The sequence below is a fragment of the Anthonomus grandis genome, chromosome 1 (genome assembly GCF_022605725.1).
Source record: "Anthonomus grandis grandis chromosome 1, icAntGran1.3, whole genome shotgun sequence".
NCBI classification, from domain to species: domain Eukaryota; kingdom Metazoa; phylum Arthropoda; class Insecta; order Coleoptera; family Curculionidae; genus Anthonomus; species Anthonomus grandis.
This window is the reverse complement of record NC_065546.1, coordinates 12,291,387-12,315,817: the sequence shown is the minus strand read 5'-3', so window position 1 is coordinate 12,315,817 and position 24,431 is coordinate 12,291,387. Positions and strand designations below refer to the sequence as shown.

The 24,431-nt window shown below is 31.7% G+C and overlaps 1 protein-coding gene across 7 annotated transcripts in view; it reads right to left on the bottom strand.

Annotated features, from left to right (window-relative positions):
* Window positions 1-1,592: 1,592 nt before the first annotated feature.
* Window positions 1,593-24,431, bottom strand: part of LOC126741572 (sensory neuron membrane protein 2-like) — an 81,550-nt gene continuing 58,711 nt past the window's right edge. For 5 of the 7 annotated variants that reach the window (XM_050448224.1, XM_050448372.1, XM_050448442.1 and 2 more), the window contains 6 exons: window positions 21,486-21,761; window positions 20,011-20,231; window positions 11,363-11,544; window positions 11,192-11,310; window positions 2,083-2,208; window positions 1,593-2,026 (listed from right to left, as the gene is read on the bottom strand). In XM_050448224.1, the coding sequence (XP_050304181.1) occupies window positions 1,802-2,026; window positions 2,083-2,208; window positions 11,192-11,310; window positions 11,363-11,544; window positions 20,011-20,231; window positions 21,486-21,761 (1,149 nt within the window). In that variant the 3' untranslated portion in view covers window positions 1,593-1,801. Of the gene's footprint in view, window positions 2,027-2,082; window positions 2,209-6,860; window positions 7,047-7,104; window positions 7,193-11,191; window positions 11,311-11,362; window positions 11,545-20,010; window positions 20,232-21,485; window positions 21,762-24,431 lie in introns of those variants that run through there. The other 2 variants (XM_050448293.1, XM_050448300.1) reach the window with 2 other exon arrangements.

The window sequence follows — 24,431 nt, the reverse complement described above, 5'->3', positions numbered from 1 at the left end:
AGGTATTTTAGAAAAGCTAAACCTTGTAATAAAATTAAAGGGAATAGGAATTAGAGAGAAATTATGAAAGTCGTTCAAAATGCTTTTATGATGCTATTAAAAGACCTGTTCCGATTTTACATTGCGAACATCTACACATTTTGTATAAACGGTCCAACCACCTGATAAAAGTCTTCCAGCAAAGGCCGACTCGAAACCGCTCCGTCCACCTCCCTTGTTTAAAGGTTATTACATTAAGTAATTTTGTCGACACTTGTGACGCAACTCTTATCTCTCTTAGCATAGTGTAATTAAAAAGATAAAATTCTCTCTCGGTTCTTAGCGCAATTAAGCAATTAATCCCGCTCTTGGCTCGATGTAAATTTGATGTAGCTGTTCCCAGTCTCGAATACAATCAAAAAAATTGTAGTGTACAAACTGTGAACCCATGTAAAACACGGTGTGACAAAGTTTGATGTAATTGAATAAGTATTAATTTATTCCGATATTTTATTTAAATCCTTTGGTCTCTTATCTCAATTCAGCTAAAAGGAAAATTCTCAAAAGAATACAGTGACCTTATTATCGAAGGAAAGGTGTAGCGACAGATGCCAAGACATCTGTTGGTCTTCGAGCCCGATGTTGGTAATTTTTTCCTGGTTTACAAGCTAAACTGTTCTATGTTTTACTCTCGTTTTACTGACTGCATCACGGACTATATTCAAGATTCTTTTTTACCCGGTTTAAAATCTAAATGGATTTTTTGGACATAAGTGAAGTGACAATTTGTGTTTGATGATGTTCCTCCAAGAACTGATAATCTGCCCATATTTTATTTTCACAATAACTTTTTCAAGTTGCTGCTTCATAAATTAATTAATTGTTTAAAAAGGTGACGTTAATGTATTTTGCTGAAGACAATTAGTATTTTATGTGCGTTAAGATAAATCCTTTAATTCCTAATTTAGTAATAGGATAATTTTTCTACTTCCCGGTGTAATTAGGTACACCGTGTAGTGCGTCGCCGAGCGGAATATAGAAAATCCCATGTAAATTTTAAGGGGGTCAATTATTGGCTTCCCTGTACATTTTACAGAAAAAATGTAACATAACTTTTTGAAGAGACCAATCTGGCAAACCTCTCATGCAAAGTTTCAAAAAATTTTAATAAGCGAATCTTGAATTATTCAATTAAATGTAATTGCAAAATTACCAAATTTTCTGTTCAGGTAAAACCAGATAGCAGCCACCAGCAAACAATTTGTTATAAGGCTTTGTCAAATCTGACGTACAGCCGAATACAAGAAATGTTTTTTTTTGTTTTATTAATCTCACAACCATACATTCAAATTAAGACACGTTAACATTACTTTTTTATCTAAACTTTTATTTAATATAACTATGAAGTTAAACCAATAACAATTATTATTATCGATTATTAAAAACATAATTTTATCGTACTTAGATCTTTTAAATAATATGTACTTCAAACCGATAAAGATCGCGACCGCATACAAGTTTGCATTAATAAACATTCGCTGCATTTTTTACTGGTTGTATATTTTTAATTTTTTTTAAATCATTTTGTATATAAATAAACACTAAAGATAATATAGTCGCAAGCTTGTTTTATTTTTCTGAGTTTTCTGAACAGTAATACAAGGAATTTATTTCCTTTGAGAGGTAGGCAAAGTAGAGGATCAAATTTTTTTAAGATGTTTGAGCGAGACGTAAGTTGTTTTCATCTGTTTACTTCTAGAAAATACTTCTCTCTTTTATTTCAACAGTTTAAACTAGTTAACGGTCTTTGTTTCTGAGTAAGCTACTTTCCTGAAATATCAGAATCATAACTATATTCACGAGGTAGTGGTTTTGGCTTTAACAGTATAACTATAATCAATACTATACAGACAACAATGACTAATGAGCTTATTGCCAATGTTCCAAACCGGAAATTATTTACAGGGATCATATCTTTGTTATATGCATGAGTATACAGGGATGTTTTAACAAAACTCTCCATTTCTTCATCATTGACCAATATTCTCTAAAAAGAAAATATGTTGTAGTACGTTAAAATTAATACGACTTTTTTTTATTTACCTGCTCCACCCACAAAATAGGTACCAATGCCCAACTTACGTTGGCCAGTATAGGAATTTCTTTAACAGCAAATATTGGTACATTATATTGGTACTTAATTGAAAATTCAAGGAATGTACCATTTTTCTAAAAAGGGAATAAAGAGTCAATAAGTACACTTTTTTTCATTTGTAATTAAATCATATACTGCAGAAAACTTTTTGGGTTCTTTTTAGCATAAACTCATATACCGGGTGGTGCGTCGCCGAGCAGAACCTATGAAATTCCATGTAAATTTTAAGGGGGTCAATTATTGGCTTCCCTGTACATTTTAATGAAAAAATGTAAGATAACTTTTTGAAGAGACCAATCTGGCAAACCCTCGTGCAAAGTTTCAAAAAATTCTAATAAGCGAATCTTAAATTATTCAATTAAACGTAATTGCAAAATTACCAAATTTTCGGTTCAGGTAAAACCAGCAAACAATTTGTTATTAGGCTTTGTCAAATCTGACGTACAGCCGAATACAAGAAATTTTTTTTTTTCGTTTTATCAATCTCACAAGCATACATTCAAAGTAAGACACGTTAAGATTATTTTTTATCTCAACTTTTATTTAATATAACGGTGAAGTTAAACCAATAACAATTATTATTATCGATTATTATAAAAAAATACTTTTATCATACTTTTTAGAATTTAATTAAACCAATAGCAGTATCTGAAATATTTTCAATTCATTTTCCCATCAAGCCTATCTGGTCCATTTCAACCATTAAACCTATTGTTAGTGAATTCGAGTCCAAAGACATTGCAATAAATAATTGTAAATGTTTAACTCAGAAGATCGAAAATAGATCCGAAAAAAGAGAGAACAGAACTCTTAATATTTTACTAAGTGTGGAAAAATTAAATAAAATACAATAACTTTTTTAAAATTAATAGAGAATTACATAAAAACATCAATTAATCAAATGTTCAAACAACCCCCCATTAACAGCTAAACAATATCCTAACCGATCATAAAATTCATTTCTAACGTTACTAAGCTGATATTGGAAAATTTTATTACATTCTAACGAAATAGCGTTTTGTAATTGATTTAGATTTTCAAATTTTACACTTTTATAAATGACATTTTTTAAATGACCTCACAAAAAGAAGTCATTCGGTGAAAGATCAGGTGACCTGGCTGGCCAAAGTATCCGGTACCGTGGACCAATAATATTACCGTTAAAAGCATTTTCCAAGCACTCTCTAACCATACGGGCATTATGGGCCGGGCAACCATCCATTTGGCACCAGATCATTTGATCTTCCTGAACAACTTCTTCCAAGGCAGGTCCAATTTATTTTTGAAATAAGCCCAAATAGGTTTCAGCTGTTAGGTTATAGTCCATAAAAAAGGGTCCAATGATATGGTGTCCGATAATTCCCACGAATACATTTGTTTTTTGGGGATATTGTGTTAGAGTATGAACAAAGCGATGTTCATTTTCTTGGCTCCAATACCGGCAATTTTGAACATAAATGTACATTCGTCGGTAAAACAAATATTTCTTAAAAAATTCCTATCAATATTTGCTCTTTCCATCATTTCAAAACAAAATGCCATTCTTCGCTCTCCATCTCTTCCTGCAGCTCTAGATTTCTTTCGAATTTATACGAATAATATTTGTGTTTTTTTAAAGTGCGCAATACCGTTGTATGATGTTTATTTACCTGTTGCCCAAGAACCCTCGTATTAACCATCTTGTTTTCCTCCACACTCAGTAGAATATTAAGATCTCTGTTCTCTCTTTCTTCGGCTCTATTTTCGATATCCTGAGATGAACATTTACAATTATTTAATACCGGTACCTTTAGACTCGAACTTATTGACAATACGTTTAATAGTTGAAATAGATGGTGGGGAAATAAACTGAGAACATTCCAGATACTGCTCTAAATCTGTTTTCCGCATAATGCCACTTAATTATGGCTATTTTTCCGTGGATTGAATAATTCATACTTGTTTTCAAATATCGACTGTCACTGATTTATTGACAATTTTCCTCACGTCAGTGAGAATATTCATTTTACTGTCGCTCGTTTGGTTTTACCTGAACCGAAAATTTGCTAATTTTGCAATTACATTTAATTGAATAATGCAAGATTCGCTTATTAAAATTTTTTGAAACTTTGCACAAGGGTTTGCCAGATTGGTCTCTTCAAAAAGTTATCTTACATTTTTTGTATAAAATGTACAGGGAAGCCAATAATTGACCCCCTTAAAATGTACATGGGTTTTCCTATGTTCCGCTCGGCGACGCACCACCCGGTATATATAATTTATTGAATTATTAGACATAACAAAAACTAATTGTTGAACGAATGACACCAGAGTCATTTGACGGCATTGAGAAACCACTGTACTTAGTCACACAACTGTTCAGTAAAAATAAAATAACCTGAATGTAATAATAAAATAATAGACAATTTTGCTCAATCTTTTACGAGCCAGTTCGAAATAACAGAATTGAAAATATGTTATTTATTATTGCGACATATCTGTAGACCATTTACTGCATCAGATATTTTAGCTTGTCCTTATCCAGCAACAACTCTTTCAGTATAAGCCTAAGCCAGGATAAGCGCGTTAAAATACCATAGAAAACTACCCTAAATGTAATTTAGATGACAGCATATATAAAAAAAGAGGTTTGACCAAAAAAGTCAAACTTCTGCTGAAACTGACTTGGTTATCTATTACCTGAAACTTGAAATGCTTGAAATTGGAAATATATATTCAGGATTAATTGCCTTATTTGCTTGTGACATTATAGTTTTCTTGAACTGGAAGACACCACGAAAAACTACGTCGGTTGCTGAATGCTATTAAAAGACCTTTGGAAAAAAAGTGGTTTTAGGGACGTTGACAGCTTCATATGAAAAATATATTCACTGAAATTTCGCGCTATCGGCTTGTCATATTGGATAAAATTTATTAATGGATAATAGTCTTCTCTTTTTTCTTAAAAACTAATGACTACTGGGTAGCACGACTTAGAAATCCCGAGATTAATTTTATAGAGCATAAAGCAAATATGCTTGAAAGGCTAATAACCTGCTCATCACAATACTGTAGAGTCACTTTTGGAAAAAGAGAATTTATAGGAATGTTTTTAACTGAGAATATATGAGGAGCAGACTTGAAAAAATGCGGTTTGTTTAAAATTGTTAATTTTCAGGAAACATCAAAAACCGGTGCTACGAATCGGTCTTACTTACCGAGTTAGGACTTTTACCAAAAAATTAGGAAAATTTAGGATGAGTAAATACTAGAATGGCAGACTAGAAGAAGCAAAAGTAACTTTGGTATTTTAGAAAAACATATGGACAAAATGCTATTTGCATGTCTATAGTGGACAAAATGCCTTTTGATTGTCATTTGAAAAAACTTTTTGGGAAAAATTACCACCAAAAAATGAAGAACCATTTTCCTTCAGCAGTATTTTTATTTTTTAACAAACTCAAATTAAATTAACATCTTCCGTATCGTTACAGTCACAGTCCTCACTTTCTTCAATATTGGTTTCAACCTCACACTGGCCTTCTAAAATTGGAACTAACCATTCCAATTCCGGATCCTGATTCCAGTTTTCTTTAGATAATGATGCCAATAATTTTTTTAAACTGTCTACTTTTTTCCCTTTATTTTATGATCCAAACCTAATTCCTGTAATTCTATTTAATCGCATCTTGCTCGTGGTTTTAGGAGTGATTGAAACTTTTTTGTCTCATCTGAATTGCGATATAGTTACTCAGTTTTCAGCAAAATATTATGGGTGGAACTTGTTTTCTTTAACAAAAGTCTTCGACAATAATGAATGCTACTCACTTTTTTCAGATGCAGCCAAAGGTTTTTTATGTCAAGTAAATGCCAGTCAGTTCCAAGTTTTTGTACACCACCCACTTTGGTGTAGATATCCCAATATTGATCTGGAGTTTTTATTATACTATGAGACCTTAAGCTTTTTTCAATGCGTCCAAAGATACGATCGGCGGGGAGATAAGAGTGACCTCTAATTAAAAATATAATTTCTATGTCCCTAATCTGCTCACATGAAAACGTTTGAAGCCAAAACATTAAAGCATGAATATTTTTATTTTGTCCTCCACGCCCATCTGCAAAAAAACGGATTTTCGTCGCATTGTCTGATAATGTAAGTTTTTTCAAAAAATCAATAAGAGCGGAAGATATCTCAGTCGCCCCTCTACCTGCTTGGTACTCAATCTACGTATAGAATACTGGGTCTTTACAATTAAGTTTGGTAATGCAAAAAAAGTTTATTGACAGCTGTTGGTACATAAATCCGTCGCGACTTTTTTCTTCCATAGTGGCTTTCCTTTCCTTGTAACTGACTAATAAAAGATCTTACAGCATTCAGTCAAACTTAAAAGTGCGTCTATCCCCTCCCCTTGTTTCTGTTGAAACTGTTTCCCCACTTTGCACTTTCCTGCAAATGGCATTCACCCTCCTCTGACCAACATTGTAAACATCCATTATAAATTTCTGACAAACCTGCAATTTTTATTGCTTAACGAAAACCTAAAAAAAATTTGGTGAAACATTCAAACTAAAAAAATATTTAATTTTAATAGGTAAAAAAAAATTCAAATCCAAATTTTTTTTAAATAAAAATAAATGTATATAACAGCGTGGGGATTTGAGCACTTTTAGTTTAACTTGCGCAAGATTTTACTGCAAAAGAGTGAGGTTTTCCATCAGCTTTGCGACATGACACCTTCTTCGTTTAGGTATATCTTAGGTAATGTAACTGGCTAAAATTCCATCTTAAACGGTTTTATTGGATTTTCTATAAAAAACTTCCCGAAGTTTAATTACATCTTCTCGACTCACTTGCTGACATTTTACATTTGAATAATTTTTATGGTTGCGAGCTATATCAAATTGCTCTAAATCGGGATCATGGTTTGAATACCTTAAAATAGTATAAAGTCGTAACAAAAAGAAATAAGTATTAAAAAATAAATTCATACCTCACTTGTTTTTCTTTTTTTTCTTTCCCTAATTATTAAATTAATTTGTCGCTTTCGGCACCCCGATCACCAACAATACGCTCACCATCTACAAACTCCATTGTGATTTAAACTTCGAAAAATTTATGAAACAAGCACAAAATACTTGTACCGGGTGGCCAACTAAGAATGGACGTCGGCGATATCTCAGGCCCTAATAGTCGTAGCGCCTTAAAAAAAAAAATTTGTAATAAAAGTGGCCAAAAAAAAATGCTGGAAATTATTTTGAAGTTCATTGGTCAACCGCTAGAGGGCGCGACAGCTTCTTTAAATCTTAAAATTGCATTTTTGCCAAAAAACCTCCAATAACGTACACCTCAAAATATTATATTAATATTCTAGGAAGATTTCCTCACAAAAAAGTTTCTACAAAAATTTCTGTCAGTTGTCAAATAAAGTGGTAGGGGGCGTTTTTAGCTTGAATAAAGAAAACAGCTGAAAATCAGCTGTGACTGGACCGATTTTTTTTAAACAAATTTTTTTTTAAGTCTATTGTTGCCTTATTTTTTCAACCAAAAAAAAAATCATATTACTTTTCCTAAAATCCGCTAGAGGGCGTTGACTTGTGACTAACCCTTTCTGACGGATTATTTCAAAAAACTCAACTCAAATGCAACTATATATATTTTTTTACGTCATTAAAAGCGGGGAAGAAAACCAAAGAAACTGGTGAAAACGACACTTCGATATCACTTGTTAAACTAAACTTATTAACAAAATAGTGTCCATTCGAAAATAAAAGTGATAAAGATGCCCATAAATTACTATTTGCTTACACAAGCTGAATAAACTCGTATTAACTAAGTATTTTTAAAAAGAAACAAACTCAGTAGTGTTTTAGAAAATCCGAGATATAGAATTGATCGTTATACGTTTATTTATTACAGGGTGTTAACTAAATAAAGTTGACCAAATTGGCCTATTTTGGGAAAACTGTGCATACAGTTTATAGTTGTTCTATAGGAAAGTTTTAAAAATTTGGCACCATACCATACCATACCATAGAAAAGTTAATTAAAGATACAAAAATAAAATAATTTGACACTTTTAACAATTTTGATGATACCGGATGTAGATGAAAACTTGCTTACTTTAAATAGAACACTCTATAATATGTTATTTGATATTTAAATTCTACATACAATTTTAAGAAATCTTAGGTGGTACAATAAATAATATGTTATACACATAATTTATTTAGTGCCTCCCTAAATGTTCAAAATGCATTCCATCATTTTCTATGCACTGAAACATCTTTTGTTCGGTAGACAAAGCTGCAGTCTCTACCTCAGCAAATGAGAGAGTCTGCATGCAATCCCTAATCCGGCCAATCATATTTTGTCGGGTCGTAGGTCTTGTTGCAAAAACAATTTCTTTAACTCGACCCCATAAATAAAAATCCAGGCACGTTAGGTCTGGTGATCTAGCCGGCCATGGAAAGGTACCGCCCCGTCCTATCCATCTACCAGGGTAGGTAGCATCTAAAAACTCCCGAACATTTCGGGCGAAATGTGCTGGACAGCCACCGTGCTGGAACATCATTCATTGGCGAATTTCAAGTGGCACATCCTCTAATAAAATTGGCAATTCCTCCCTTAAAAACTCGGAATTATCGGCGTTGTTGGCCGATAATTCGACCTCCTAATATTCCTGCCCAACAATTTAAAGACCAACGGCCTTGATGCTGGACTTCTCGCATACAGTGCGGATTCGTTGGTGACCAGTAATGAATATTGTGGAGATTCACGCCTCGATTGCTGTGAAATGTAGCCTCATCTGTCCACAATATGTTTGAAAGCACCTGAGGATCCTCTACAATCATACCCAAAAGCCAGTGACAATAGTCTAGCCTTCGGTCAAAATCTTGTGCACTTAATTCTTGATGCAGGACTAAATGATATGGATGAAACCTGGAACAAGATGATGACTGCTGATTCAACAGAATAGACCAATCTGGTGCTTTTCGTGTAAAAATTAATTCATTTTACATTTAAAGCATCATCATCAAAAAATGAACTCTCCTTAGGAAAATTAAGTCTCATCGCGTATAGTGAAGATTAATATCCAAAAGATCGCTTACTCCTTAAGAATATTCTGAACAGTAGTTCGATTTACTTCCAGGTCGTGCGCTATTGTTATAGTACTTAAGTCAGGATTAAACTCGACGTAGGCTAAAACATTCATTATGTTGTCTTCGGTGCGTCCCCTGCGTTGTCTCCGAAACTCGGGCAGCCGAACGTTTCCAGTCGTTCGCAAACGATGTATGATCCGAAGAAAAACTTTTGCAGTAAGATGGCGTCTATCGGGATACTGATGCGCATACACCCTTGCAGCAACTGTGGCATTTCTCATACATTAAAAATAAGTACCTAGTATGTTAAACGCCTCTTCGTTTGTGTAAAGCATTGTTAAACAAAGCAATACGAAAAACAGAGATAAAAAGTTAAGGAACAAAAAACTTGAACAAAGCACAAAAAACTGGAACAAAACAGGAAAAACTGGAACAATACGAACAACTGGCACAACACGAAAAACTGGAACAACACGGAAAACTGGAAAAACAAAGTTCACAATACGGCGAACTAACAAGAAAACTATTGGATGTTATTAGCGAGACTTAAAAACGCTTTAACAATCGCAACAATCGTAACAAGAAGAGACGCTAAAATGACATTTAACTGAAATATTTACATATTTTGCTTCCATGGTTACCTGCCACTTTTGTTTCCATAGCCTACTAACTCAACTTTCCTATGCACAGTTTTCCCAAAATAGGCCCATTTGGTCAACTTGGTTTAGTTAACACCCTGTATAAATAAACGTATAACGATCAATACTTTTGTTTAAGAAATGATATCGAAGTGCCGTTTTCACCAGTTTCTTTGGTTTTCTTCCTCGCTTTTAATGACGTAAAAAAAATATATAGTTGCATTTGAGTTTTTTGAAATAATCCGACAGAAAGGGTTAGTCACAAGTCAACGCCCTCTAGCGGATTTTAGGAAAAGTAATTTGAAATTTTTTTTTGGTTGAAAAAATAAGGCAACAATAGACATAAAAAAAAATACGTTTAAAAAAAATCGGTCCAGTCATAGCTGATTTTCAGCTGTTTTCTTTATTCAAGCTAAAAACGCCCCCCACCACTTTATTTGACAACTGACAGAAATTTTTGTAGAAACTTTTTTGTGAGGAAATCTTCCTAGAATATTAATATAATATTTTGAGGTGTACGTTATTGGAGGTTTTTTGGCAAAAATGCAATTTTAAGATTTAAAGAAGCTGTCGCGCCCTCTAGCGGTTGACCAATGAACTTCAAAATAATTTCCAGCATTTTTTTTTCGCCACTTTTATTTAAAAAAATTTTTTTTCAAGGGGCTACGACTATTAGAGCCTGAGATATCGCCGACGTCCATTCTTAGTTGGCCACCCGGTACATAAACTAAAACCACACCGAGAGAAATTAGGTTATGAAACAAAGATGTTTACATCTGGACCAAACGCGATTTGTTTGTCTTGTGGACAAAATACTTTTTGTTTGTCTAAAGGTGATGGATTAAATGCATTTTGCATGTCTAGGGGATTTTCGCAATATATTTTAAATGGTACAAAATTCGATTTGAACGTCGAAAGCGATGTGAAATGATAGAAATTCGGTTAAATAATGTTGCGTCACCTTTAGTTCAAAATGTGAAAATTTGGACAAACTGCGTTTTGCAACTTTGCTCCTCATATATATTCAGTGAAAGTTTGGGTGATTTATTTCTTATATTCATAAAAATAGATATGTTTAAAAGACGCTAAACTACCATTACAATGTCGAGTCATTTATGATGAAAATATTGAATGAATTAGAACAATACCGTAAAAACACGACTATTGACAAAAAAGAGATTTTAGGGATGCTAAAGATATTTTGAAACTGTCTTTAATTTCAAAAACGTAAACCGCAAACAACATAACATAATGAATATACGCGTGCAATTGCTTAAATGTAAACACTAATGAATAAATTAAAATAAAAATTTATTTAAAATAATCAAAATTTACTTACTTTATACATAATTATTCTTGATGTATGTTTTTTTTTATTGGGAACTAGTCCTTCGATTCTGCTTGTGTACACACCAGACGCACCTAACAAATGAGGGTAAGATAAGAATAGAGGGGAACCTAAAATGTCATAAAATATTGTTTTGTATCATAGGAAACACTTAATTCTCACCAATGCAATCATAAAGTCCCATTACTCCGTCATAACAGTTTCGCCAATATTGCATATTCCTAGGATTATTTCTACAATAACACTGGTTTGGCTCTATGCTATTAATAAGAGTGTCCTGGCTCATTTCAAATTCAGCATGAATATCATCACTTGTTTTTTGTTTATATTGAAAAGTTACAGGTCTATAATATTAATATCATATTTTAGAAAGTGGGCAAGGGTAAGAAAAGATACGAGATTCGAGAGATAAAAGGGAGTAACAAAAATAGGATTATTTAATTGTCCTGGATGGGTAAGATAGTTAAGTAATCAAATATTTACGATAATATTCAAAAACGATTCTGAATATAGATATAGTCTTGTGGTAAATGAATCGCGTAATTATGTGACCTAAACCTTTTTTTTCGAGCAGATGTGGTGCACTCTTCACTACTGAACTTTAATAGCGATCCTGTCAGAAGAACGTGGGGCTTATTATAATAGATCAGATTATATGAGCAAAAGAGCCTACTAAACAAACCATCAAGATTGGGCATTTTTTTGTGAGATCACTAGTAATTGACTTTTTAACAGTAGATTCAAGATAAGAAAACATTTTATATTTATCCTCTCTCCACAAATGAAAATGCTAATCTTTTTGTCAAAAGTTATGCATTTCTAATATATATATATAAATATATATAATAATAGTATACATATATAATAGTATATAAATCCCTAAAATAGGAAATTTCTGCAAGAATTAAGATTCTCTATGCAAATAATTCAAGAACAAGTCAAAACGGCATCTCAAATTTTTCTGAAACTTTCTGAAAGAATTAGTTTTGCTGTTCGTCCTCTTCTTTTGCTTTATCAGTATAACCTTTAAAAAAGAAAAAACACGTCAATGTTGATATACAGGGGGCGTTTAATTGTCTATTTGACAAAGTTCTGTCAATCACCTCTCGCTAACCTAGTGTGATACCGTGTAACAAGTAACTCATTGTAACAAGCATTAAAATGTCTATTAAATAGTGTTCAAATGGCTACCCTAAATGTAATACATCATTTTAAAGACCATACAATCTCCTATCTAACCAAACCTAAAAAAACAAAATTGGATGATGTGTAAGCGAATATTAAGCAAAAATGTGTGGTAATAAAAGACATTTTATCAACTTAAACTTTGGTAGGTAAAATGGCTGCCTAATAGTGTCCCACATTATTTTAAATGGCAAACAATTTTCCATCTTACTTCGCCAAAAAAATGATGCAAGTTGAAATGATTTACCAGTAAAAATGTATGGTAATGAACAGTTCAATGAGTCCAAATATTTTTGTGTGCATGAAATTGGTGTTGGCGTACTAAGCAAAAATAATTTATATTTCCAACAAGATGAAGCTTTCCCGCACTCCGCTTTGACAGTTCAATAGTGGCTTAATGAACAATTTCCTCGCACGGTCGGCAGCCCTAACACAACTAGATTTTTTCGTTAATGGTTTTTTAGTCAAAGTCAGATTCAAAAATGCTTTATTAGTTCAAAAAACAGACATATTTTCATTGGCAAAGTATAGGGAAGGCTATAAAACTAAGCTGGAAGTAAGTGACAAAAGTAAAACTTTTCATATAATAGATACTCTGAAAACGCAAAAAAAATCTTAATAATCTATTCAAAAAGCAAAGTTTGTAACCCCCCCATCTGAAAATATTAATGACTTAAAGGATCGAATTCCTCGCGAATGTAAAAATATTAGCGAATTAAGTACACAAGCCGGCGAACTTCCTTTTAAAAAACTTTTATTATTTACTAAAAGATATACGCGATATTCTTATCTTAACGATGAGCCGAACAGAAACTATAAGCACTGGCGTAATGTTACATGTAATTATTTAATATGTCTATTTATGCTATTAACGTTGATTGAATATTTGGGTATAATTCTCAAATATTCAATCAACGCTATCAATATAATTATTTGGCATTATTTTTATGGTTTGTGAATATCACTCCTTCTCCCATAGAGTTTTCAACGGCCTCGCTAATTCATTTTTGTAAAAGTTTAACAGGAATTACTTCATCTAATCTACTTTTTTTTATACAAATAAATGCCTAAAACTAAAATATAAAATATTAAAAATAAAACAATAAATATTATACAGGGTGTCCGAAAATTACGCGTCAGGATTTCGGTAGGTGATTCTACATGAAAAACTAATGCATCAACTTCTATACAATTTTTTCGAAAACTCAAAATTAAGAATACAGGGTGTTAAAAAATATTTTTTTCTTGTTTTTTTTAATAACTTTTTTTAGTGTACTGATTTTCGCTAAATTTTGCATGGATGTTACTAGTGTTTCTTTGTATTCACCCTAATAGTTTCACGCTAGTCGTCCTGACGCGTAATTTCCGGATACCCTGTATAATATTTTTGTTGTTTTGTTTATTATTTCTATATATTCTATTAAATCTTCTTGAATTTTCTTAGGTCTAGTAAGATGTCGAATTGTATACAAGGTGTTCCGAAACTTGTGCTAAAGTGTAAAGGTGGGTAGAACTCGCCAAAATAAACGTTCTTTACTTGTTAAACCTAAACCATAGGTGCACGCGCATGCGTTTAGTGATAAAAGCGCATTAAGGTCCGCGCAGTGGTATCCAACCTCGGACACGGAGAAACGTGTTTGTAGATTATTATGAACAAGTACTGCCCAAACATTCACCATAATTTTTTTTGTAAACCACGTAGGTGCATAGCGGGGGGTTCTTTTCAGCCCAAAAGTGGCTGTTTAAAGGATGGAAATTCGGCATCGCGCCGCGTTGGTTGTAAAAACCATGGAGCGAATACTATCCGACGAGAATAATTCTCAGACAGAAGTGCTGGCACCTTTTGAAAATTAAATGCAGATGTAGCAATTAAATTAGATGCAGTTGTTGTTCGTGTTAAACCTCCTATACCTGAATAAGGTTCATTCGCAACGAGCGCGCTACAGCTTAGGAACTTATGGAAAGAAATTTGTCATTTTGGGCTAAGATTTCCTCTTCCATGCCTGGTACATGTACTGTGCTTGGTCTCCGCCATATTATGAGGCTTCTGAAAATTAAATGTTATGTTGTCATTAATAATCCGGTCTCTCTCGACCCTGTTTGCATGCCACATTTGTCGGATTTCAAAAGCTAGATCTGCATATTTACTTACCTTCTCCTGATACTCAATACGTTGTTGTTATTTGGTATCGCGATGTCTATAAGAAGGACTGAGTTGACTTCTTTATCCACCACCACTATATCAGGCCTCTTATTCGTCACCTGTCTGTTGGTGATAATGGGCCTGTCGTAGTAGAGTTTAAAGTTGCCGTTCTCAAGTACATTCTGGGGTTGATAATATGGAGTGTAAGTATTAAAAATAAGTATAAAAAGTAAGTCCATACTTGTTGGCCAAATTTTGATGGATGATGTTGCAGACCTGGTTATGTCGATAAAGATAATCGGTATTTGCCAACAAGTTGCACCCAGATGTTATGTGTTGGATTGTTTTCGATACTTGGTGACAATTCCTGCATTTGTTTGACTCGGTATTTGGATCCCAAATGATAAATTTCTTATAGTTGTTAGTACTGATGACTTGATCTTGAATTGCCATCATAAACCCTTCTGTCTCAGGAAAGAGTTCGCCTCGAGAGAGCCAGCTATTGCATGCATCTTTGTCGATATGAAGTTGGTTAAGATCGTGTACTTTAGTTACAATGTCACGACATTGTAACTCTTTTTGAGCCCATTCCTCCATTATTATTATTATTATTATTATTATTATTAGTCCGACCTTTGTATAATGTGTTTTAAGATAAGTATTTCCAATTCTAGTGTTTCTAAATAGGCAAATGACATCATACGAAGGAATTTCTCTAGGTAGTAATTTAAGTTAGAAAGCTGCTTAAACTGGTTTTGTAATAATAGAATAGATTTTATTTTGTGTTCTAAATTCAGTTCGAATGCGACTGGAGTTTTCATTGACAATCTTTACATTTTCTTCGAATTGTCTCATAATATTTCCTGCAAATGAGCTGAGTTCATTAATCTTGTGCATGAATATTATTTAATAATTTTTTAAAAAATTGTAAATTATGAATAGTATTATTAAGGTCGTTGTTGTCTAGATTCCCTATGATAAATTTGATTGCAGTTCCAACGTAATTTGCTAAACCACGCTTTATGCGGAATAAATTATTGACATTATTATGTTCATGATGATCTAATTTTGTAAATGTGTCATATTATATCTTATTAAGTAGTTTTACTTGTGTAATAGAATGACATGTGTTTGAACCAAAGAATTCTGATGATCTAAGATGATACTTTAGATTAAAACATTAATAAAAATATGGGCTAATGATATTTTTGTTTTTGTAACAATAAAAAAAATAAATACTTGGGATGGAGAGATTTCTTCTAAGTAATATTCATTGTTAGGTAGTTTTGGAACTTGGCTAAGTGCTAGGCATGGGCTCTTCAGGGTCAGGAGGATCAAGAGGCTACAAAGAAATCGGATTTTTTTCTCATTCTTTTTATTCTTCTAATATGAGTTGTCATAGACTTTTCTTTGATATGCCTATTTTTGTTAATCTCTGCTAATTTTATGGGAGTTCGCTTTTTCATTATTCATATTAATGTCGCAGATATCACTATATTTTGAGGACTCTCCACAGGATTTTCGACTTTTAAAGTTCTTAACTTTTCTAATATTGTTAAATGCAATCATTCTACGGGACTATTTGAGGAAGAGTTTCCGGAAGTTGCATAATGGATTATGAAGAGGCATGTAGAAGAGCTGACAGAATTCTTCAAAAAAGCGGTTTTGACATTCTCTACCTTTGTCAGCACCTAATCGTTTTGCAATATTATGATGTGAGAAATAATGTCTCAACACACAGGGGTTGATAACATCATAGAGATATTTATTAGAGAAAACCTATTTAGTGCAAGCATTGACGACGCATTAAAATTCGAGTTTTAGTTCTTCATCTCGAATAAATATGGTTAAAAGTGTGTCAGGTTTTTTTCTTTAAGAAACTTAAGCATGTTAAGCTTGTCGATTTGTATTATTTATTTTAATAAAGTGGTGTTTTTTTTTTAAGTGTCTGGAGGGAGTATATTTAGAATCATCGCTGTAGCTAACGATGCCTAATTGACCGGTAGTTCTGAATTAGTGAGTTTATATCATTTTGGGGATTTTGGTCATTGCTTGAAGTACAAGGTTGATTTTTGTGTATAATTATTGTGTTGAAGGTAGACTATAGCTTTTGTTAAGAACGAAGTCTGCTAAATCGAATTCACAAAGATTACCTACTGTGTTATCAATCTTTGGGATGATGGATTCTTGGTCATATTTTTCATGGACATTAATGTCAATGCGAGAAAGAGCGTCAGCTATAAAATTTTCTCTCCGTTTCTTGTATTTAATCGCAGATTTAAATTCTTCCAATTTTAACTTCCATCGGGTTAATCGAGAATTAGGCTTTTTGATCTTAAAAAGACACACTAAAGGGTTCTGATCAGTTACTATTGTGAATTTTTGGCCATAGAGGTAAGGCCGAAAGTGTTTTGTTGAGTCAACAATGACAAGAAGTTTCTTTTCTATAGTAGGATTATTTATTTCAGATGAGTTAAGGGTTCTTGAATAATATGCTATTGAGTGATCGTTTTGCGATTATACAGTTCCTAGCGCGATGTTAGAAGCATCGATCGTTAGTTTTAAAGTCGGGATATTTTAAAATTGGAGAATTTGTGATACATTTTTTGCACTTTTTAAAGACTTAAATGTTTTTAAAATATCTATGAATTTTTCACTACCTTTTCCAAAACACCTAGTTACGGGATAGTTTTCCCATAAACAAGTGTTGATGCTAGAAAAATTTCTTATGAATTGGCGGTAGTAGCCAATAAGACCTAGAAATGCTTTGATCTCTTCTCGGTTTTTGGCATGGGGTAATGTTGGATCGCTTCGATTTTCAATGGATTAGGTTTGATACCGTCGAATGTTATGACATGGCCTTGAAATGATACCTCTTTGCACAGGAATTTAAATTTTTTAAGCTGAATTTTTAGTTTTACTCTTTAAGCCTTTTAATAATTAATCAAACGTAATCTATATGTTCTGAAAGAAATTTGAAACAAGTACAACGTCATCGATATAAATGAATCAAAATTTATAAATATAATCTTCTAAAATCTCATCCATCATCCTCTGAAAGATTCCGAGGGCAATTTCAGCACAACGGCATTTAAAGATATTCGTAATGACTGGCTTACTATAACAGCTTTTTTTTATAGATTCTGAATTCATTTCGATCTGATGGAATCCTTGGGCCAAATCTAGGGTTGTGAAATATATACATTTTTCTAGATTATCTAAGATTCTTCTATTCAAGGAAGGAAGTATTTTATTTTTTGGTAGTGACGTCGTTTAGGCGACGATAATCAATAACTAGCCTAAATTTTTGTTTTCCAGAATCATCTTTTTTCTTTAGCGCAATCCAAATAGGATTAAATTTCAAGTTTCATGCTTGGTGGGTATCTATAGACTTTTACGGTATTATATATATATATTATTATACATTTTATGGATATTATATATTAGCTTTGACTTGTAAAAGTTAAGTCACAGTCTTTTGCTGATACATTTCATCTCTGAACTCTTGATAGAGGGGAATAATTTTTGATTCCTCCAGTAGAGATGATCTAGTGTAAGTTGGGAGTTTGGGTTTAGTAAACTTTTGTGGGGACTTATTATTGGGTGGGTCACGTACGTCAAATTGTTCTTGTGGATGACTTTTACTCTTTCCTGAAAATTTATGTTTACGTTGGGAGTTGGGAATTCAAGATTTTGAAAAGACCGTTTTTCACCGTAATAAGGCTATGTTGAATAATATGTTCACTTACTATAAACAGGGTTAAATTGCTATACTATTTTTATAATTTACTGGAATAATTAGATAATTATTCCAGCTGTTTTTAATTGGTTTTCCAGTAGTTTATTAAAAGCAAGAAAAAAGAGAAATTTGTATTTTGCACTGTAACTCGAAATTTAAAATTATACTATATTCCTAATTCTTTTAAAAGACATAGCTTTATGTTTGGCCTTTTTATATACATTTTTACATATTGCTATTTTAAACGGTTCATAAAAAAAGTATTTTGTTCAAAAAATTGTACAACATTTGGGATCACAACAGAGTTGGAGACTCCAGAATTTATAAGTATCGCTAGGCGTATTTCAGGGAGGTAAATATATATAGTAGGAAAGCCTTGGATGCTAAATTTGCAGTTACTAAGGCGTCATTGGGAGCTATTTAATTGGGAAGGTTAGGTCCTAAAAAAGAGTGTATGTTAAGGAGGTGAGCACTCACATGGAAATATTCGAGCGCGACAGACGTTCATCGTGTATACTATAACTTTCTGATAACCGAAAGATATTATATGACGAATAGTGAGCGGAACGTTGTCGTCAAAATAGGTAGAAAAAAAAGTTATTCGAGTTTCTTATTATTCGTTATCTTGACACTGGCGTAACATTACCCGTAATTATTTCAAATGTCTATTTTATACTATTAATATGATTATTCGGCATTATTCTTATGGGTTGTAGATATCATTAGCGGACAAGCACTTGCTAATTTAAAAACAGACTTTAATATTGTCTCGCGAATAACGGAACATATTTTGAGCCCTTAATAAAATTAATTCTGTAAACTAATTAAATTATTTATTTTTTAAACACCCTTTAACACCCTTACATTTTTCATACAACGTTCGGCGGTAGATTGTATGGCATTTAAAATAATGTATCACAATATAGGATAGCGATTTGAAATACCAAAGTATAACATCGATAAAATATTCTTTATTACCAGAATCATCATTATTGAACTAAAAAGTTTTTTTTTGCCACTATTCAATAGATATTTTAATGCTGTTTACAATAATATGTCACGCGATGGGAGTTCCTATCTAACATATCAAAGTGAGGTTATCTGGAGGTGAGGAGATGAGGTCAAATATAAAATTAAACGTCCCCCTAAATATCTAGACTTGCGTGTTTTATTTTTGTTTTTTTTTTAAGTAATTAATTGTGGTTCGTTTTGAAATAAAAGCACTGTATAGGCAAAAGAAACTACTCCATTATTGAAATAATAGACTATTAAAATACGCTTTCAGAACATTTTATACTCAACAATCTAGACTCTATGATATATCTAAGCTTGAAGTGAAGAATGTCTGAAAACTATCTGCAAAAGGATAGAAGACTTTTAGATCTTACTCTGCAAATCATTCAAGAAGAAATTATAAAGGCATTTCAAAAAGTTTAAAAAAATACAGCATTGCGTGAAATTATCTTGTTGTTATTAGAAGTTTTAAATAGATTGCAATAAAAATCTTATTTTACTGTAATTGTTTTTTAGAATTTTCTCACTCAAAAGTGCGAGAGTTATTGCCTGTCTTCTATTCAATGAGGAGTACTTTTAAAAAGAAAATACATGTAAAGTAAATTCTAATAATGGCGAATTGCAAATATTGTTTGCTAATACAGTGCAAGAAATAGACTTGTTGTTTTAATTGTAAATGTAAAACAGAATGAAATGGATTTGATACATACTTAATTGATATTATCTTACCTGCATATATCATTAACCCAAACTTGAAAACCGTTTAAACCCCTGCCTGAACCAGTAAAATAGTGAACCATTCCTCGAATTTTGTTGCAGGTGGATTGTCTACTTCCATTGTCCCAAGAAGTTATAAAAGATTTTCCGTCAAGCTTTGTTATGTGTCCTGCCATTTCTATATTTTTTAACCCCAATTGTACTGTCGGTACAGCATGGTATGCAGGAAGCAACTACAAAATACATTTAGTAAATAATAGTGTTTTAGGAAAACGATGACGGATGGCCCAAGGTAAACTTCTTAGTCTTTTAACAAACAATAAACGATATTATTTTAAGGCAATATTTATTGACGATGACAGAAATTGTGAAAAAATATAATAAATCTCTTTTTTTAGTGAAAGAAAGAAGATATGACAGAGATGAAGACATGAGTTTCTCTTTATCATGGATCAAGCAATAGGTGTTTCTGTCTTCCATTTAGTCTTTAAGAAAAACCCTGTAGAAAATGTAAAAGCAGATTTTAATCAAATATTTAAAGAAAAATTTTCTTAAGTTTGTTTAAAACGTGTGAAAGTTAGGTTCTTAAAAATTTAGGGAAAAAATACGCAGTAAATAAATGAAATTGAATTTGCCTTATTTTCAAATACTAAGCTTACAATAAACTATTAATAAGAAAAAGAAATATTTTAATGCAATCATAATATCATGTATTTAAGGTTAATTAAATGTATACGTTCAAATAAAATAAAACCAATGCTATTTAAAAAAATATATTGCACAAATCAGGTTTACAGAGATAAGATATTTAAAAGATATTATTATTATTATCATTGTGTAGAGGAAATTTAACTGTAGGGAATATTTGATTTACATTATATTTGTCGTAAATTATATTAAAATATGGTTTGTTTTGCTATTTTATAGAAATAATTTAAATCTAACAAATTCTGCAAACTAATTTTTGCTTATTTTTTTGAAGTTATGGTGTTTAAATTTTTTTCTGTAGTTTTTTGATAATTTAGGATAATTAAATATAGTTTATCTTTAAAATCTTTTAAATTTATCTTTTGGTATGCTTTGGAGCCAGTTTTCTTTTATTTTAGATCAAAACTCTGTATGTCTATTAAATTAACAACAGTTTCATCGTTATTAGTGTTATTTAATAAGTCGTGTTTTTCATTTTCATTAAAAAGTATTTTTTTATATGAATTTGTTTTTGTTTTTTTAAATTATTTAAAAAAGTATTGCTTAAAGGTAAACGTTCATAATAAAATCATTTTGGTAAACTAAATATATATAAAAAACTATTTCTCTTAATCATGCTTTACTTGCTCTTTCTAGCATTTTACGTTTGATTTATTCGTATTTGTATGGTGTGCGCAATTTTAAATATTTTTTAATGAGATCAATAAATTTAAATATTTTTATTTTATTTTAGAACTGTTAATTTTAAGAAAAAGGAGTGGTAAACTAAGACTACTTACATATGATAACATGCCAAACTCAAGTCTGTTATATCTCGTAATTTTAAACATGGTGTTATTGGAAATTTCCACTAAAATCCGAAACTTTTTACAAATCTCGCTTACATTTCCCTTATATGCGCAAAACGAGTTATAGCCAAACATTAAGTTATATACGGTACAGGGTTTAGTAACAGAAGCGTCCTTACCAAATACCTCCTCCGGGTCTTTTAACAGCTCAAATAATTCTGTTGGAGCTTTATTACCGTAAAAGTCCAAGGCATGGTGAAGCAATAACTAAAACAATATATATACAAATATTAGTGAAAAATAATCATATTTTATTTATCGGATGGGAAATAACATTCACGTAGAATATTATTTACACACACTTACATAGACTTTACACACTTCCCACGGTTTGTAAAGTTTCACTTTTTACGCACTACTGCTTCAAGTAATTTGGCATTTTTAAATATTTTTTATATTGTCGCATGAGCCGTAGCCGAATTTTTCCGCTCATAAAAATTAAAAATTTCCCATTCATAAAAGAAGATCATTTTATACACTTGTTACATAAATAACTTTACTAACTAATATTTACCGCCATCTGTTTTTTTTAGTCTAGAATTTTTATCTGCCTTATACTTGACATGTCTAGAGGCACTTGTAACATATTTAAAAATATATACTTACCAAACGTATCTATAAAACTAATTTTGAACAACAAAAATTATCTTTCTTAAAAAAAAGGACTTCTTATTCTATAAATATAATGGCCTACTTGCAAAAATCCTTATCGATCTAATATTAAGTTTCTAGACTTATTTGAAGGTACCCGGCTCCGTATCATCTTGATACGGACACTATCAATTTATAATTAGCGCTTTTTTACTATAATCTATTTTATTATATCATTTCAATATCTTGTATTTTTTTCTTTACATCCTAAAAATATATTTAAATTAATGAGTGACTGAAAAACACTTAGAATTAGGGTCTTTATTAGCACTTCTTTCATCAATTCACCAATCATCAAATAAACTTTTTTTAAAAATTTCAGATTATTTTTATTAAGACTATTTTATATTTATTTTTTTTACTGTTGTAATCTAAGTCAAAATAACCTTTAAAAAAAGGAATCACTCCACTCTCCTTCCATATAAGATTTTAGAGTTATTTATGAATCCGTTTTTTTTTGTTCTCGTAATTGGCCTACCCAAAATCGGCTGTTTCATTTTTATATGGTCAGCCTAAAAGCGCATTAAAAAAATAGGTACCTCAATATATGATTTTCGGTCATAAATTCATATCTATAAGGTGGTATAACATAATACCTAATCTATAAGATATCTGTATTAGTCTAGCGACATGTTATCTATCTCGACTAGGCTAGCGACACGGTACTCTATCTATCTCATAACGGATATTGATTAAAATAGTCTCATTGATCTATACACCGAAAAAAATGTTTTTCAAGAAAATTTACTGTGAAGAAAGTCCACCACTCGCATTTGCCCAAAAGGAGAATTTTTACCATAGAATCTAGTGTATTTACCACTTGGAGTGGAAAATTACTATTATTTACAATAATATATCTGATACATATATTTAAGGAATGTTTTTTATTTTATGGCCAAATTCAGTTGTGACATGTTCCTTGGACGAAATTAAGCAAAAAGTTCCTTGGAGCATATGTCTAAAATGTCTTTTATTTTACACTACAAGATGGTGAAGTTAAAAGAAAAAACTTACTTTTTTCCATAAATTTCGATAGTGAAAATGATCAAAACCAGTAGTTTTTGCTTAAATAAATACGGAACAATTAATAATATACTTCGCATATAAATACTTTATAAGTACTCTTACAATTGTACTATACAATTTGTAAAAAAATATATGGCAAAAAAGTTGCCTCAAAAACTAATTAAAACCAGTACATATATGTGTAACAAATGACTTAATTTTGTATTTTATTAAATTCCGAAAAATAAGTGAAAATCATGCGTATTATTATTTGTGATACTTGTTTTCCTTCTTCTCGTCCTTGTTGATACTCTGGTTGAAAATCAGATGGTCATGGGACCGATATGGTGTGCCTCAAGAAGAGTAGTATATGTCTAGTGGTGGTTGGATAATATAATCAGTCAGTACTAAGCCCTTTGACGAACGTCAGGATACTCAGAAGCAGCTCAAGGGTTTGATGGAGCTTAAACCATGGTTTGAAGTGTTCCATCAAGATTTATGTTGACATCAAGAATACGTTTTCACAAGACAAAAATTATTTGGAATGGGAAATTGGATGAACAAATAGATGAAAAGACCCAAATGGTAGATACAAGACGGCACTCTAAACCCTAAAAACTATTTAGTCAGTTTCTTTAAAACGACCCTAGGCAAAACATTAAACTAACAAAAAATACAGACCTAGATAGGCTGTTTGCTTTTTAAACCCCCTCAAAGTGAAACCAGCTGAAATCTTCAACTTCCAGATAAAAAATGACCCATTAACCCTAAGGTAAATTATAATTTACCATGTATAAATTAGATTTTACCATGTATAAATTAGACACCTCTCAACCTTTTTGAACCTTAAAATATAAAAATATAGATATACAAACTAAAATATAGACAATTTCTCCATCAAATAGGTAGTATTGTAAGTATGCACCAGGCAAAATAAAACTTAAAGAAGAGGTCTTAAGAAAAAAATCAATGTGTAGGTTTGACAGTTAATTTGTGTTTGCAATTATACTGAAAATGGAGGCCTATTGCACTTTACCAACAATAAAAATTATATGAAAAGAAAGAGCACCAAATTTTGCTTAATTAACTATAGCAGATTTCATACGTAATGACGTCTCATTCTATTTTTCACCAGGCAGCTGCAAAATCTCCCAATGCAACATCAAGTTACCAACAATATCAACGTAGTCAAAATTATGCTTTAATGTGAATTTTTCTCTC